This window comes from Enhydra lutris, unplaced genomic scaffold (genome assembly GCF_002288905.1).
Source record: "Enhydra lutris kenyoni isolate GAN:26980312 unplaced genomic scaffold, ASM228890v2 scaffoldscaffold3, whole genome shotgun sequence".
Lineage (NCBI taxonomy): Eukaryota > Metazoa > Chordata > Mammalia > Carnivora > Mustelidae > Enhydra > Enhydra lutris.
Genome location: NW_019154087.1, coordinates 18,642,235 through 18,660,737, shown reverse-complemented (window position 1 = coordinate 18,660,737; position 18,503 = coordinate 18,642,235). Strand labels below are relative to the sequence as shown.

The window sequence follows — 18,503 nt, the reverse complement described above, 5'->3', positions numbered from 1 at the left end:
AAAAAGAAAATGTGATATAGGTATATATAGGTATATAGAGATACACACACACACACACACACACACACACACACACACATATACAATGGAATATTATTACTCAGCCACAAAAAAAAGAATGGAATCTTCCCATTTACAATGACATGGATGGAGCTAGAGAGTATAATGCTAAGCAAAATAAGTCAGAGAAAGACAAATACCATTTGATTTCACTCATATGTGGAATTTAAGTAACAAAACAAGCAAAGGGGAAAGAGATAGAGGCAAACCAAGAAACAGACTCAACTACAGAGAACAAACTGATGGCTATTAGAGGGGAGGTGGATAGTGGGATGCGTTAAATAGGTGGTGGGGAGTAAGGAGGGCACTTGTGAGAAGTACTTGGTGTTGTATGGAAGTGGGGAATTACTATCCAGTACATGTGTATTTTAACTAACTGGAATTTGAGTAAAAACTTAAAAATAAAAAAAAGAATGTATTTTAAAAAGCCATAAAATTATTGTATGACCCAGTAGTAGCACTTCTGGGTACATAATCAAAAGAACTGAAAGCAAAGACTTGAACAGGTATTTATATACCAATGTTCATAGCACCATTATTCACAGTAGCTGAAAGATAGAAACAACCCACGTATCCATCCATAGATGAGTGAATAAATAAAATGTGGCATTACACACAATGGAATGTTATTTGGCCTTAACAAAGAATGAAATTCTGACACATACCACAACATGGATGAACCTTGAATGTATTATGCTAAGTAAATAGGCCAAACACAAAAGGACAAATATTGTATGATTCTACTTATATAAAGCACCCAGAGTAGGCAAATTCATAGAGAAAGAAAGTAGAATAGAGGTTATCAGCTCAGGAAAGAAGCATATTAAATAATGGGTACAAAGTTTCTGTTGGGATAATTAAAAAGTTCTGGAAAGGAGCAGGGCGATGGCTGCACTACGTTATGAATGTACTTTTAAAAAAATGTAATATAGTACGGACATACTCTACAGTGTGGATGAACCTCAACAACACTGTGCTAAGTGACAGAAGCCAGGCACAAAAGGTCACATATCGTATAGATTCCAAGTTGTATGATATGAAAGTTGTAAGACTGTATGATATAAAATCCCCTGAAGAGATAAATCTATGTAGACTAAAAACGGACTGGTGGTTGCCAGGGCTGGAAGAAGGAGGAAATGGACAGTAACTGTTCAAGGAGTGTGGGATTTTATCTTGGGGTAATAAAAATATGTTGAAACTAGAGAGAGGTCATTACACAGTATTGTGAATGTACTAAATATCACTGACTTATTTAGTTTAAAATGGTTAATTTTATGTTATGTGAATGTTACCTCAATTTAAAATATATTAATAATTAATTTTAAAAATTCTTTTAAATGTGAAGCAGCACTCTGCAATGGCTCTACAATAGGGGGCAGGGATAATAGAGACATTATAGAGTTTTTTAAATTTTAGAGCAAAAGCAATGCATTTACTACCCACTACTAAAGTACATGGGGAAAAGATTAATTTTATAAAAGGGCATTTAAATTACAGGGTTCTACTTATCTTTAAGAGGGGTACTTTCTAAACAATTACAGTTAAAATTATTTTAGGGCATGGGGGTAGTTCTAATATTTTCATTATCTATCAATCTATACAGTGTATAATCAATAAATTATAATTTTGTATGAATTCAGCAGTAGTACCATTAAGCAAAGCCGATCAAAAAGAGTTTGTTCCAATCCATTTTCATGAGCTGCATCAGAACCCTGAATAGTAGGAGGAAGCTGTTTGGGATCTCCAACAAGAATCAGCTTTTCACATGCAAACCTAAAAACAGAATTCCAAAAGTTAATCTGAGCAACAACAAAAAAGGATGCATTGATATCACTTACTGCACTATTTTTTTTTTTAAGATTAATTCATCTGAGAGAGAGAGGGAAAGGGCAGGGGTGGGGGAGCAGAGGCAGAGGGAGAGAGTGGGAGAAACTTAAGCAGACTCCTCATTGAGCCCAGAGCCCAATGAGGCTCAACGGGGCTCTATCTCATGACCCTGAGAGAATGACCTCAGGCCCAAACCAAGAGTCAGAGACTTAACCAGCTGTGCCGCCCACATGCCCCTTATTGCACTATTTTCTAACATGTATTTCAAAGAACTGGAATATCACAAAGAGTTCTAGGAACTGGCGTACCTAGCTTGCTCAGTCAGTAGAATATGTGACTCTTGATTTCAGGGTTTTGAGTTCAAGCCCCATACTGGATATAGAGATTACTTGAAAATAAAAAAATCTTAAAAAAAAAAAAAAAAAAGAAGTTCTGGTAACCAACAAGGCTTGATAATGCTAATAAATGTATTAAAAGGATTTGAAGCTATTCAGTTAAAAATCCTTTACAACTTTTTTCCACATAAAACTCCCTAAATGGGGTGCCTGGGTGGCTCCGTGGGTTAAAGCCTCTGCCTTCGGCTCAGGTCATGATCCTAGGGTTCTGGGATGGAGCCCCGCATCGGGCTCTCTGCTCAGAGGGAAGCCTGCTTCCTCCTCTCTCTCTCTCTGCCTGCCTCTCTGCCTACTTGTGATCTCTGTCTGACGAATAAATAAATAAATAAATCTTAAAAAAAAAAAAACAAGGGCACCTGGGTGGCTCAGTGGATTAAGCCGCTGCCTTCGGCTCAGGTCATGATCTCAAGGTCCTGGGATCGAGTCCCGCATCGGGCTCTCTGCTCAGCAGGGTGCCTGCTTCCCTCTCTCTCTCTCTCTCTGCCTGCCTCTCCGTCTACTTGTGATCTCTCTCTGTCAAATAAATAAATAAAATCTTTAAAAAAAAACAAAAAACAAAAAACAAAAAAAAAAAAAAAACAAAAACAAAAACTCGCTAAATGTCTGCCTGCCTCTGCATGGAATTAGCATTTTGCAGAACACATTTTGAGAAACAATGACTTTTAAATTCTGTAAACTCAGAGACTTTCTTAAAAATCATTTGGCTTAAACTCTTGTTTTAGAGATGAAAAATTAGGCTCCTGGGGCTAAATGTCTTTCTAAATAGAGGTAGGATATCATGGGGAAATGTCTGGTTTTTGTAGAAAAGTCTATATCCAAATCTCAGCTCTATTATATTATATTCTATGGACACAAGTTATTCAACTTCTCCAAGCTTCAGTATTCTCACTGGTAACTGGATGTGTTAATACCTTGCAAAACTGTTGTAAGGACTTAGTAAAGTATATAATGTGTTTAATATACAGTAGGTGCTCCAAAGTATTACTCCTCTATCCTCCATGCAACGCCTTACTGTTCCTCCATTCCTGGCTCCTGAGTAGGGTGACCAACTCATCCTGGTTTGCTCAGGACTTCCCAGTTTAAACTAAAATTCCTACGATGAAGGACCTCCCAAGTCCCAGGGAAAACATACTAATTGGTACCCTGCTCCCTCATTAACCAGGGATAGAGCAAGGACTAGAACTCAGGTCTACTGGGTCCAAGTTTAGCACTTTCGCCATCACCTTTAGGATCCTTCAATTAGAAATCTTTTAAAAGCATAATGTTTCAATTAGCTGATACAGCTTAGAAGATGTCATAGTCTTCTAAATTTTAGTACACAAATTTTTAACTTATTTTTCTTTATATCCTTCCATAATATAATTTTCAGAACCTAAATACTGGAATTTTAACAAAGTAAGTTACTGAAGGACATTCTTCAATAGCTTAGGTTCTCAAAGTAGGACTAAAATGGAACCTTTAATCTAGCTGGAAAATCTGCAAAGTCCTAGTAGAATCCTAGCACGAGAGCTATCAAGGCTTTAAAAATTATGTAATCTGGGGTGCCTGGGTGGCTCAGTTGGAAAAGTGTCTCACTCTTGATTTTGGCTCAGGTCCTCATCCATATCAAGCCCTGTGTAAGGCTCTGTGCTTAACAGAGAATCTGCTCTCTTCCTCTCTTTCCCCTACCCCCACTTATGTTCTCTCTTTCTCTTTTTTTTAAGATTGATTTTATTTACTTGTTTGTTTGACAGAGAGAGACACAGTGACAGCAGGAACACAAGCAGGGTGAGTGGGAGAGGGAGAAGCAGGCTTCCCGCCGAGCAGGGAGCCCCATGCAGGGCTCCATCCCAGGACCCTGGGATCATGACCTGAGCCAAAGGCATATGCTTAATGACTGAGCCACCCAGGCACCCCCCTCCTCTCTCAAATAAATAAATTTTCAAAAAAAAATTATGTGATTGATCACCAGAGAAATACAAATCAAAACTATAATGAGATACCACCTCATACCTGTTAGAATGGTTAAAATCAATGTAAGAAACAGTGGGACTGGTGAGAATGTGGAGAAAGAAGAACCCTCTTGTACTGTGGGTGGGAATGCAAACTAGTACAGCCACTACGGAAAACTGTGGAGGTTCCTCAAAAAATTAACAACAGAACTACCCTACAATCTAGCAATTGCACTACTGGGTATTTACTCAAAGAATACAAAAACACTAATTCAAAGGGATAATGCACCCTTATGTTTATAGCATTATTTATAATAGCCAAGATATGGAAGCTGTCCAAATGTCCATCAACTGAGGAATGGATAAATAAGTGGTATCTACATATACAACAGAATATCATTCAGCCATAAAAAAAAAAAAATGCAATCTTGGGGCGCCTGGGTGGCTCAGTGGGTTAAGCCGCTGCCTTCAGCTCAGGTCATGATCTCAGGGTCCTGGGATCGAGTCCCGCATTGGGCTCTCTGCTCAGCAGGAAGCCTGCTTCCCTCTCTCTCTCTGCCTGCCTCTCTGCCTACTTGTGGTCTCTCTCTGTCAAATAAATAAATAAAATCTTTAAAAAAAAAAAAATGCAATCTTGCCATTTGCAACGATATAGATGGGCTAGAGAGTACAATGCTAAGAAAAGTAAGTCAATCAGAGAAAGACGAATACCATATGATTTCATTCATATGTGGAATTTAAGAAATAAAACAAACAAAGGGAAAAAATAAGAAAGAGACAAATCAAGAAACAGACTTTTCATTATAGAGCACAAACCAATGGTTACCAGAGGGGAGGCTGGTTGCGGGGGTGTTGGGGGGGGAGGGCTAAACAGGTGATGGGAATTAAGGAGGCATTTGCGATGAGCACAGAGTATTGTACGGAAGTGCTGAATCACTATATTGTACACCTGAAACTAATATTACACTGTATGTTAACTAACTGGAGTAAAGTTAAAACTTCAAAAAAAAGAATTATGTGATCCAAATGCCTCAACTGTGATCTAACAAAATCTTGACACATTAACCAAATCACCCCCAAATTATCTTCTGCATTCTTTTAAATGAGTTTAGTACCTAAATTACTAAGAATTTTCACACAAGTTTGGTAAGACTTTGAAGTGAGAAATTATTTGAAATAATTGTGATATCTGTGTTTTTCAGAAAAGAAATGTTTAGGTTACCTTGCAATAGGAAGGAGAGAGGCCGGTTCAGTTATTTGACTACACTCATCCAGCACAACTACAGGAAATTTAAGATCATTCATGCACGGGAATGGGCAGGCTGCACAGGTAACTCCAACTACTCGTACCTTTATTACAACAAGAATATTATTAATTAACAACTTTTTAGGAAATAAGATAATGTATTTACCAAAGAACTTGTAAAGCTAAAATCAGAAATGAGCTGTCCTAATTTAATTACTGGCAATCAAGAATCACAAGTCACTTTACCTCCACATTTTTATTATTCCCACATAGGAAATGGAAATCACAGAACAAAGGCTACTTAAGCCACAAGTCCCTTAATAAGAACAAATAAAAGGCACACTTCGATATTCACAAGGAAGGTATTATATTATCAAGGATTTTAAAAATATTAAGGATGACATACATATTTCATCCTTCTAGATGAAGCTGAATAAACACAACATCCATTATTATTATCAACACAGGCCAAAGTTCTCCACAAAGAGCACTGAACATGCTAATGAGCTATACCTTGCTTAACCTTCAAGCATGCTAGGATTTTGACTTATTTTAGAAAGTAAAAATGTCTAACTATTTCTAAACAACAGTAAATTAAATTGTACTTGTGGTCTGTAAGCATATTTGAATCTTATAATTCTCAAATATTATAGCAGAATACCATTATTCTCAAGGCAAAAAGCCTGATTTAAAAAAGCTAACATTTAATCTCTGGAACTAAATATAAACAAAAGGAAAATCACTGAATTTTCTGATTAGATGTGCTCAATTGCCCCTGTAGTCTAATAGCTACATAAACACACACACACACACTCACTTATACACACATACACACATGCATATATAATTTTTTTCTCTCTTAATCTGGAGAATAATTCCATTTCCTTTTTTTTTTTTTTTTTTAAAGATTTTATTTATTTATTTGACAGGGAGAGAGATGGTGAGAGAGGGAACACAAGCAGGGGGAGTGGGAAAAGGGAGAAGCAGGCTTCCCGCTGAGCAGGGAGCCCGACGCAGGGATCAATCCCAGGATCCTGGGATCATGACCTGAGCGGAAGGCAGACACTTAAGGACTGAGCCACCCAGGCACCTCTATAATTCCACTTCTTGGTAGCAAGGGCAGTCCACAAAAATGGACCATATTTTTTGTCAACAAATGTGACTGACAAAAATATGCTTTACAAATTAAATACTACCACCAAAGATCCCATAAAACAAGAAATATTATATACATTAATAACATTTATCACATATTATAGCCCTGTCAGTTAGATTTTCCTTTTGTTAAAAACAAAAACAAAATCACAAAGCCACATTTATGTTAGAAACTCCATACTTTTTAAATAGTCAGCTCTTTTAATAAGATCCAGCAGAAGACACCACTGTAGCAATATACACTGCTCATGTTATCACTTTCAAATATCATTCATTATTTAATTTCTGGAAACTATACCTGATAAAGACAACCTTAGACTAAGAACCTGAAAGTTGTGAACCGGGAAGCAATTTTTTTTTAAAGAAATATCTAGTACAAAAACCTAAAGAACTAAGGTTTCTTTAAAATATTATATGATTTGTATCTTTAATTTGTTATATTGCTAAGATTCTAATCACAGAAGAAATTTTATTACTGATCCAGAAAATAGCAATTAACTATGAAGCATTTTTAAAATTTAATTTTATTGTAAAGACACGTCACTTTAGAAATGTATTAGCTCTGAATGCCTAATTGGAGCTTGGAAATTTGCTAGACAAAAGTTTTTTTGTTTTTTTTTAAAGATTTTATTTATTTATTTGACAGACAGAAATCACAAGTAGGCAGAGAGGTAGGCAGATAGGAGAGTGGGGGGAAGCAGGCTCCCTGCTGAGCAGAGAGGCCGATGCGAGGTTCAATCCCAGGACCCTGGGATCATGACCTGAGCTGAAGGCAGAGGCTTTAATGCACTGAGCCACCCAGGTGCCCCTGTTAGACAAAACTTTTTAAAAAATGTTTCCTTTAAAAGAGTTTTCACTGGGGCACCTGGGTGGCTCAGTCAGTTGTACATCTGACACTTGGTTTCAGCACAGGTCATGATCTCATGGGTCATAATATCGAGCCCTGTATCAAGCTCCAAACTCTGCAGGGAGTCTGCTTAAAGACTCTCTCCCTCTGCCCCTCCCCTCACACCTGTGTGCATGCAGACATGTATGCACTCTCTCTTTAAAATACATAAATCTTGGGGCACCTGGGTGGCTCAATGGGTTAAAGCCTCTGCCTTCGGCTCAGGTCATGATCTCAGGGTCCTGGGATCAAGCCCCGCCTCGGACTCTCTGCTCAGCGGGGAGCCTGCTTCTCCCTCTCTGCCTGCCTCTCTGCCTACGTGTGATCTCTGCCTGTCAAATAAATAAATAAAATCTCTTAAAAAAATAAAGTAAAATACATAAATCTTTAAAAATAAACAAATAAAAGAGTTTTCATTTGTAAACAGATAATACCAATGAGCAATAGACTATGCTATCTGGGCTTTCACATAGAAAATTATCAAAGAAAAAAGAAAATTATCAAAGAAATCATAAGCAATTATTCTTACATATCAATATTATGTTGGATAAGCGAGTAAAATGATAATTTACATAAATGACTAATTTGCATGACTTGAACCCAGTCAAAATAAGCCCTTCTGGATTTAGCTGGGGAAAAGGAAGTAGTTAACTCTATAACTCAAAATAACAGAAAGCTAGTCTGAAGTCTTCTGAGGACTTCTATAACCAAAACTTGTAGATTGATTATTATTTGCAATTTCTCCCTCCCTCCCTGTGAGAGTATTACATATCCACACCCTTTACCATATGACTTTGCAGTGCTTCTCACCAGAGAAATAGGGGGAGTTATTTCCCTGTCCCACTAAATGTTAGCCTTGGCCATATGACTTGTTGCAGCAAATGGAATATTAGCAGACATGACATGAACAAAAGTTTTAAATGTATTTGTGTGATCTAGGCTTCCTTCTTGAACTTCTGCCATCTGTCAGAAGAAGACCATCATACCATGGGCAATTGTTCTCAGAATAAGAGATCTGAACCAAAGCCTCAAGCTGGGCCTTGCCAACTGACCTTTAGAGTCATAATTTTGTTATCTTAAAGTATTGAGATTTTGTTTGTTAAGCAGCATTACTACTGAAATAGCTACACAATATGGGGACCCAAGTATGCTGATTTTTCTGAATCTCTTGCAGAAAGTAACCAATGTCTACATGGTCCAAGAAGTCAACAACCCTCTTTTCTTCCCTTTTTCTTTCTTTTCCTCATGCTCTCCTTTCACTGGAGGAGGCTACTGACTGACTTCTTTCTCATCAGCTACCAGCTGAAGGAAGCTGCCCAGATCAGAAGGTGATAAAGGGCTGTGGCTACTTGTTACAGCTTGAGATCCTATGTGTCCAGTCTTGGGTTCTAAAACTTAGAAGAAAGTATATGAACCTCCTAGATTCTCAGACATAGACAAACCCTGAAAGGGTTGGCTTTCTAGGAAGGCATTAAAGGCATTAAAGACAAGGCATTAAAGACAAATTTGACAAATTTTGCACAGGGTCAGACCTTCTTTTCCTTCCCCATTTCACCTAGAAAAAACCCAAGTTTCGTTTAACTTGCCAGGAAATCTATTCCCATCTCTTCTCTTTCCTTTTTGAGCTTATAAAAAGATATACAAATACAGAAAAGGAGAAAGGATAACTCATTCATGGTTGGATCTGTTCACAAATTTGAAGAATGTTTTGCAATAAGATAAAACATGCACTGGATAGACATATACACACCTTTTATTTGACTCTAAACTATCACAGTCATTTGTTTTATTTAAAGGAAATATTCTTCATTAACAGGAATAAAAGAATTCTGAGTAGTATATACAAATTAAGAAACAAACTTACCTGCTTCAGCAGGGTTTTATTGGTCCCCAGTTTATGCTGTTCAATACTTTTTCTGACATAGACCCTTTCCAGAGGAGTCAAGTCTTCTTTCATTAATGCATGTAGTTCTTTCAGTTGTTCATTTTCACTTTCTGAACCAGCATGCAAACTAAAAAAAGAATTACATAAAAGAATACCCCTCTCTTTTTTTTAAATTAACATATAATGTATTATTTGTTTCAGGGGTTAGGAATACCCCTCTTTATCCCGTTTTCACAACATTAGAAAAAAGTAAAATAGAGATTTTCTAAGTTAACAACAACAACAAAAAGATAAAGCTTTCTCCACTCTTCTTCAAAAACCAAATTTAAAATTATAGAAAATTATTATACTTCTCTGAGCACTCTGACTTTTGAAAATCCGTGTTCTTACCTATAAGGTAAAACTGGCTTGGCAATTTTCCTGATACTCCCAACTCTGACAAACTTTTCAAAGCCAAGACTGAGAAGCCTTGAAAGAAAACAAGATAAAATAGATTCTGATTATTTAGAAGAATTTATAAAGCAAAGTTTCACCTAATATTTATGTTATTAAAATTATTTTTGTGTAACAGTGTATTTTAGTTACAGAATTCAACCTGATGTGCCTAAATGCAGTAAATGCAATGTAGCTAAAAACTTTTTTATATAATGCATTTTATTAAGAATTTTTAAATTATACTGAAGGTTCATTAAATGTTTCTAAAATACTGATGTTAGTATTTATCACAAATAAAACTGTCTCTGACATAATAATATGGAAAATAGCTACCATATACTTAGCATTAGCATTTATTAGGAATGCGTGCCTATTTTTACATACATTATCTCATTTAATACTCATTACAGCTCTGCATGATAGTACTCATTCTATAGATGAGAACTCCAAAGATGAGGTATTTTGCTGAGGCCACAGAGCTAATAAGTAGAGTCAGCCATGATTCAGCCTAGGCAAGTCTGTCTACCTTCGAAAGCTATGATCATTCTTCTACATACATCATCCCCAATTAGGGCTTTGTGAAAAAGCCACTCTCACCTACCTTTCCATCTCATTTATCTTAGAGCTCTGGCTCTAGGCTAGCAACAGAGTAGGGATCTCAATGAAATATCCAGTTCTCTACAACATCTTCTGTCACCTCAAATGGGAATTTAAAGTGCTAGAAAGCTAAATAATCTATAGCTTTCCATACATAGTTTTCCTAAATAATTTGGAAGCAGTTTGTTTAATGTCAATACATGGATAAATTGCAACTTCTGAATATTTCATAGTCCTCATCTTGGAGACAGTCAGCCACTTTTCAGTCTCACAACATAGATTACATTTTTTCAATGCAATTTTATGTTAATTCTGTGATAATAGAGTATGCAGTATCCTCATCATACCACTAAAATAGGGTAAAAAGTATGTTTTTTGAGGGCACCTCATTCACTCTGTCAGTTAAGCATCCTCTTGCTTTGGGCTCAGGTCATGATCTCAAGGTTATGAGATGAGCCTCACCTCGGGCTCTGCACTTAGCTAAAGTCTGTCTGTTCCTCTCCCTCTGCTCCCCCCCCCACCTCACACGTTCTCTTTCTAAAATACATAAAATCTTAAAAAAAAAAAAAGTACATTTTATTTCTTCTCAAGAAACTCTTTGTCCCATCCTGTCCATTACTGTCAGAGTACATTGTCCAAATGTATTGCTAAATGTTATTTTAATGTGTGAGTCTAGCCTATATGCAGTTGAGGTATATATCCTAATTACAGATCCATATTTCTCAGGTCCTTATCAGAGGCTTAAACATTGGAGAATTTCTCCTAAATGTTTTAGTATTCAGTACTTACCTTCCTTCTTCACTCTAACTTTATGATTTTTCTAACTTTTCTAACAGACTACAGTTAAATTTTCATCTCAAGCTGAGCAGTCTAAAGCTTTTTCCTATTTAGCCCCCAAGTAACTCCTCTTTGTCTTGAATCAAGAAATGTATTCAGTCTCTGTTTTAGATTACTTAGAAGACTGTACACTGGCAGATCCTTTCTGAAGGACAATTTTGAAAAATAAATTAGGAAGCTTAGAAAATATTTACATCTTGGGGTGCCTGGCTGGCTCAGTCAGTAAGCAAGCAACTCTTGATCTCAGGGTTGTGAGATTTAAAAAAAAAAAAAAAAAAAAAATTAGGGGCACTTGGGTGACTCAGTCAGTGAAGTGCTGACTGTTGATTTCAGCTCAGGTTATGATCTCAGGGTCATGGGATTGAGCCCCACATCAGGCTCCTCACTCCTTGCTCAGTGTGGAGCCTGCTTAAAATTCATTCTCTCCCTCTTCCTCTGCCGCTCCCTCACCCCCCTGCATGCAACATGTGTGTGCTCTCTCTCACTCTCTCAAATAAATCAATAAATCTTAAAAAAATAAAGTTTACATCTTTTATTCTGGCCTGAGACTTTTCTTTAAGGAAAGAATCAGAAATGGAGACAGATTAATATCTAAGGATCTTTACTGCAATGTTATTTATAATGGCAAAAATCTAAAAAAAGTTTACCGATCAAAAATTGCTTGATTAGGAGTGCCTGGCTGGCTTAGTCGGAGAAATGTGGGACTCTTGATCTCGGGGTCCTGAGTTCAAGCCCCATGTTAGATGTAGATTACTTAAATAAAACTTTAAAAAAATTGCTTAATTAAAGTGTAAGCATATCATTGCATTGCATATGACAAAGTTGAGAAAAATTGTTTTTTCTAAAAAGATGCAATAACATAAATAATCTTTTTTTTTTAATTTTTTTTTTTTTTTTTAGATTTTTTTTATTTTATTTGACAGATAGAGATCACAAGTAGGCAGAGAGGCAGGCAGAGAGAGAGGAGGAAGCAGGCTCCCTGCCGAGCAGAGAGCCTGATGCGGGGCTCGATCCCAGAATCCCGGGATCATGACCCGAGCCGAAGGCAGAGGCTTTAATCCACTGAGCCACCCAGGTGCCCCAACATAAATAATCTTTTTAAAAAGATTTTATTTATTCATTTTAGAGAGTGAGCAAGAGCGTGTGAGAGCAGAGGAGGGGCAGAGGGAGAGGGAGAAAGAATCTGAAGCAGACTCTGCACTGAGCAGAGTCTCTAAGTCAGAGTCCCATGTGGGGTTGGATCCCACAACACTGAGCTGAAACCAAGGGACAGACATTTAACCAACTGGGCTACCCAGGCGCCCCAATACTTTATTTTTACGTGAAAAAAACAGGACACAAAATACTACATTATGTTGAATGCTAAGTATGGAAAATAAATGAGTATATGCGTATGCCTTAAAAATCTGTAAAGAAATATATTATCTGTATAGTCTGCATAATTTCCACCTTAAGCATTCATTTATGTAATTATAAAAGTTAATTTTTAAAAAGCCTACACATTTTAAAATGAGTTCTTTCTTCTAATCAAACTTTGTCATTTATGTCAAAATTATGTCAATATGTTATTGGGATATTGGTAAAATATGTAATATTTTCTTTGCATTTAAAAAAATTTTTTTTAAGTATTGTATTTATTTTAGAGAGAAAGAGAAAGTGAGAGAGAGGATGCGTGACTGGGGAGAGGGCAGAAGGAGGGAGAAGAACAAGCAGATTCTACATTGAGGGCAGAGCCCAAGACAGGGCTTGATCTCATGACCCTGAGATCATGACCTGAGCCAAAATTAAGAATCAGATACTTAACTGCTTAATTGACTGAGCCACACAGTGCTCCTGTCTTTGCATTTTCAATAAAATTTTATACAATGACAGAAATTTTATACCTGCAAGACAGATTATGATTGTCTTCCTTAGATCCCTATTACTAAAATTAAAAATTAATTTGACTAAACTGATCAGCTCTTTTACTATTATAGGTTCATACAGACAGGCATTTAAGAATGATCTATAAGTTGGTTCGGCAATTTTAGCCCACTTCCAAGGTTCTTGAGTCAGGAACAAATTACTTTTATTCATGGCACTGGTAACAGCATAAGCAACCACAAATATGCACTGGTTTCCCTTGGTCCCCAAGTCCAGTGGAAAGACACAGAAGGTCCAGATAGATCCTTGCACATGCATTGTGTTGAGCGGCAGAAAAGAAACACTGAACTCGGAGAGCCACTCTTATAACAATCAGTAAGCAAACCTGCTCTTTGTCTTGGAGGGAGACACCACCTTGTCAATCAAGGCTGCTTGCTGCAAACATAACACTGACAAATGTCTTGGGTAATCGTGGTCAGGGCTTTGCATCCTTAACAACCCAAGAGGGATGCTCAGGGTCCCAGGGCAGATTGCCTCCCTCAACAATACAATACACTCTTTAGCCCTACATGACCAAGCTTAATTTTTAGTGAGTATCCTGTCCTTGTGCCAACATGGTCAGGTTTGGTATTTGATTTTATCATATTTATAACCTAGTAAGTTAGTTTATTACTCTTTCATTGATGCTCTCTCAGTCAGAGACTAAGGCCTTGAATTTTTGACATGCCCAGCAAAAATATGCATGGACACTCAGGGCCCATGATGAATTGTCTCTCTCAACAATAACCTAAAATATTAACTACTTAGGGCCTCCTGGTTGGCTCAGTCAGAGGAGCAAGTGACTCTTGATCTTGGCGTCCTGAGTTCGAGCCCCACGCTAGAGGCAGAGTTACTTAAATAAATAAAACTTTTAAAAATTTAAAATAGAATAAAATAATAAAATATTAGCTATTTATTTTTTTAAAGATTTTATTTATTCATTTGACAGAGATCACAAGCAGGCAGAGAGGCAGGCAGAGAGAGAGAGGAGGAAGCAGGCTCCCCAGTGAGCAGAGAGCCCGACTCGGGGCTCAATCCCAGGACCCTGGGATCTTTGCCGAAGACAGAAGCCTTAACCCACTGAGCCACCCAGGCACCCCAATTAGCTATTTAAATATACTAGTCATACGTACCCAAGAAGTACTCTGTCCACAGCTATATTAGTGGAAGAAGAAATGAGAAGTTTCCATGGTCTTGCATTTCCAACTGTAGGAACTTCACTCTTTTCAAACAGCTGTACAAGAAACAAAATCACCACTGCCAGCAAATAGCTCTTTCCTGCTCCAAAAACACCTAATTATTTTGAAGGAAGGAGAAAAAAAGGCAATACTATAAATAAATTTCTGAAAGCACAAGAAACATTTCATCCATCTGCCTTCCTCTCTCCTTTGTTTAAATTAATTTGTTCAAAAAACATTCATTGAGTTACCACTATGTGCTTAGCAGAGGGGATAAGTAGATAGATAACCAAAGACCTCCATATTTAATGAGACCCTAGACAAAGTAAAGGAACAATGATAAAGTAGAGTAAGTAAAAAAGAACATTTCTTCTTTTGCCATTTAAAAATTTATGGTATGTATAAAAGAACATTTCTTTCCGCTTTGGTGGAGATGGGAATGTTTCCTAAAAATAAGAAGTGCAGAACTAAGTCTTTCAGCATAAGATATCCAGACTGCTTAAAGAAAGGTCATTCTAGGCAAAAGCATGACAAAGTATGTAGATGCTACCTATTTCTATACAGGCTATCGCAAATAGGCAAGAGATGAGGCTGACAAAATAGGCAGGAGGATAAATCACAAGAGTTCTGCATGGTATGGCTAAAAAGTTCATTTTGTCTTGTAGTCCAGGGACAGTCCCTGAAGGATTTCAAGCAATAGAACTGACTTAGGCAGATTGTATTTTGTAAAAACTACTTGAGTGAAAGTAATTACAAAAGGTAAAACTAAAGGTAGATCAATTAGAAAGCTGTATGACAATAATTGCTACAATATTGTTACAATACTTTAATACATGCTAACTTCCCTGAGTACCTCCCTTTCTTGAGTGCCTAAGCCCTTTACTAATCAGTTAAGTCATTTAATCTTCCAATCCTAAGAGACAGATGCTATTAACAACTCCATGTTACAAGGCAGGAAATTAAAAAGATAAGTAACATGCCTAAGATCATACAGCTAATAAATAAAACAGCCAGGATATAAATCCAGGATTCTAGCTTAAGAGCCCACCCTCTTACCAGTAGGCTATATAAAAGCTGGGCTTAAGGGGATGCTAGTGATCTGGAGAGAAGAAAACTGATATGAAAGAAGGTAGACACTAGAAGGGAAACATCTCAGTAACTGATATGATGAGGGAAGATAAACAAAGAGTAGGAGGAGGATTAAGAGAGGCACTCCATCTAGGGAGACAGAGTAATCAAGGATGACTCCCAGATATCTAGCTTGGTCAACAGGGTGGATGTGATGCAAATCCTCAAAGTAGCAAAAAACAGCTCAGTGGAGGTCTGTGAGAGGAAATGAGCTAAAGGGGTGACAGAATCTGGATAGAATGATTAGTTCTAAGAGGGGGAAAGTAAAGCTCCCTTACTGGGACAGAACCAAACGAGGTTAAAAATAGATTCAAACTTAGGTAAACTGGAGAAGGAGAGCAGGATATTGAGAGGAGTTTCTGTTATAAGCTCCGTTTCCTGTTTTAGAGGAAAGATCAGTTTCAGAAGAGAGTGGGGCAGGGGCAAGGAGGATGCCCCTTATATTCTTCATATAAGAATGAAGGTTTCGGGGGCACCTGGGTGGCTCAGTGGGTTAAAGCCTCTGCCTTCAGCTCAGGTCATGATCCCAGGGTCCTGGGATAGAGGCCCACATTGGGCTCTCTGCTCAGTGGGGAGCCTGCTTCCCTCCTCTCTCTCTGCCTGCCTCTCGGCCTACTTGTGATCTCTGTCAAATAAATAAACAAAATCTTTAAAAAAATAATAAATAAGTAAAATGTCAAATAAATAAGTAAAATCTTTAAAAAAAAAGAATGAAGGTTTGGAATAGCTGCTGGGGGAGGATGAAAGAGTGAGCTGACTAGGAATTAAGAAAAGGCTTTGCTGCTCAGAGTTGAAGTTCACACTGACAGTACAACACGTGGATACCTAGATCACATCTAGATCACATGCTGTAAATAATGAGAGTATAATGCTACTAATTCATCAGATATGCTGCCTATTATCCCTTTCAGGGTGGTCACTTCTGCTCTCATCTAATAGTTTACTAAAGTAGGTTCAGATTCAAAATAATCTATGTAGAGTTTTTCTGGAATCTTGTCTGACTAGGAAATTACAAACAGACTAAGTTACAAAAGCTTATATAACAGTATATTTACTAGAACTATTATCTTTCTTGCTTCTTACCATGTATGATCGTGATAGGGAGGGTATGGATTTGCAGTTCCTTCGCTTCTTCAACATTTTCGTGGGATGCCATCATTTGAGCTATCTGAATTAAAGCTGTAGCTTGATCCTTATTTAAATTGTGTGCCTGAATTAATTCACTAGCTAACTTCAATGTTGCTTCTAGGCTGAGAAGTTCAAATTTTGTGTTGACGTTTGAGAAGGCTGGTGGGATAAAATTTCTCTTATTGACTCTCTTGTTGCTAACTATAGTTGATGAAGACCTAGTAAAAAGGCAGCAAAAAAAAAAAAAAAAGAGAGAATAAAAAGAAAAATTAGGGGTTTTTGAAATAAATAAACCTATTCATAGCTTAACCTTCACTTCATATGCATCACAGAGAACCTTTTTTTAAAGGTACAAATGGATATATGTCCCAATCTGAAGTGGGGGAAAGAGAAGAGAACTAACATTGGTTGATGACCAAATATGTGCAGGCACTATGCTAAGCATTTTACATATTATTGGATACAATCTTAAAAACAACATTAGGAAGTAACCACCCCAAATAGAGATACAGAAATATTAATTTTTTCCCCAAAACACACACAGATAATAAGTGGTGTACTGATTTTAAACCCCATGTTCCACTATATAAGGCTGACTTAGATAATTAATATGGCCTCTATTTCAGGTAATACCACAATAAATAAATTGGTTTTATTTCTATTTCTATAAAGAATGAATTCATTTCAAAGATCAAATAATGAAGATAGGATGCTTGGGTGGCTCAGTCATTAAGTGTCTGCCTTTGGCTCAGGTCATGATTCCAGTGTCCTGGGATTGAGCCCCACGTCCGGCTCCCTGCTAAGCAGGAAGCCAGCTTCACCCTCTCCTACTTCCCCTGCTTGTGTTCCCTTTCTCACTGTCTCTCTCTGTCAAATAAATAAACAAAAAATATTAAAAAAGGAAAAAAGATAATAACATAATGGAATCAGAAGGATTTTAATTGTTTACTTAGAACTTCATTATGGTGAAAAAATGAAACACCACACGAGCGATCATAAAATTCCAAATTAGAAACTAGACTTTACCTACCATTTTAGTGAATTTAATAGACTATCACTTCCAATATTTTAAAAAAGGGGAATGGTTCTTGAAAAATTAGAAGTTATAAGTTATGTCAAGAATAAAGTTAGTATCAATATACATTACTGAATTCAACCTATAAAAGGATTCTTTCAGATATTTAATAATTTGTGGCATAAAAATACAAATGAATAAAAAAATCAACATTCAAAAGATCCTTAATATATCACTCCTTGACAAACAGAAAAAATTTTTATTAGTTTTTATTTTATGAGTTTTTATTTTTAACTACAGACAAGCAGTAATCTCATTGTCTCTGACAGATAATAAAAATAGTACTGGTAAAAATTTATGTACTGGACTTTGACTGCATTTTCATATTCACGTTTAGTCACACTTTGGAATACCAATGACCCAAAGGTAAAATAATGACTTACATTGTTAACAAATACTGTGTTAGAGGTAGAGTAGCTGGATTAAAGTTGTCCTGAATGTTTTTCAAAGTGGTCAGCTCTGTGCTAGCATTACAAACCAACAATGCATGGACCACCACTGTAGAGAGAATGCAGAAAATGAAAATTTAATATTTAAAAAATGGATCATAAAAAAACTATCAAAACGTTCAGTTGGGTGGCTCAATTGGTTATGCATCTGACTCTTGATTTCAGCTCTGGTTGTGATCTCAACATTCTAGGCTCTATCCCTGTGTCAGGCTCTGTGCTGAGAGTGAAGCTTGCTTAGGATTCTCTCTCTCCCTCTTCCTCTGCCCTCCCCTCTCCCCAAATGTTCATTTAACTCAGAGCTCAGCTACTGAATTAATCACATGACATAAAATAAACCCTTAAGTACCTGTGGAGGTCCTTTCATCCATTAAATTATAACACTGCTTATT

At 36.9% G+C, this 18,503-nt stretch overlaps 1 protein-coding gene across 1 annotated transcript in view; it reads right to left on the bottom strand.

The window, feature by feature from the left end:
- The window catches only part of LOC111154466 (zinc finger GRF-type containing 1), an 83,087-nt gene that overhangs the window by 9,279 nt on the left and 55,305 nt on the right, over nucleotides 1–18,503 (bottom strand). Inside the window, exons 20-26 of the mRNA XM_022514079.1 lie at nucleotides 18,049–18,163; nucleotides 16,546–16,808; nucleotides 14,290–14,449; nucleotides 9,776–9,853; nucleotides 9,365–9,512; nucleotides 5,436–5,563; nucleotides 1,710–1,833 (exon numbers count right to left, since the gene is read on the bottom strand). Of these exons, the coding sequence (XP_022369787.1) occupies nucleotides 1,710–1,833; nucleotides 5,436–5,563; nucleotides 9,365–9,512; nucleotides 9,776–9,853; nucleotides 14,290–14,449; nucleotides 16,546–16,808; nucleotides 18,049–18,163 (1,016 nt within the window). The remainder of the gene's footprint in view (nucleotides 1–1,709; nucleotides 1,834–5,435; nucleotides 5,564–9,364; nucleotides 9,513–9,775; nucleotides 9,854–14,289; nucleotides 14,450–16,545; nucleotides 16,809–18,048; nucleotides 18,164–18,503) is intronic.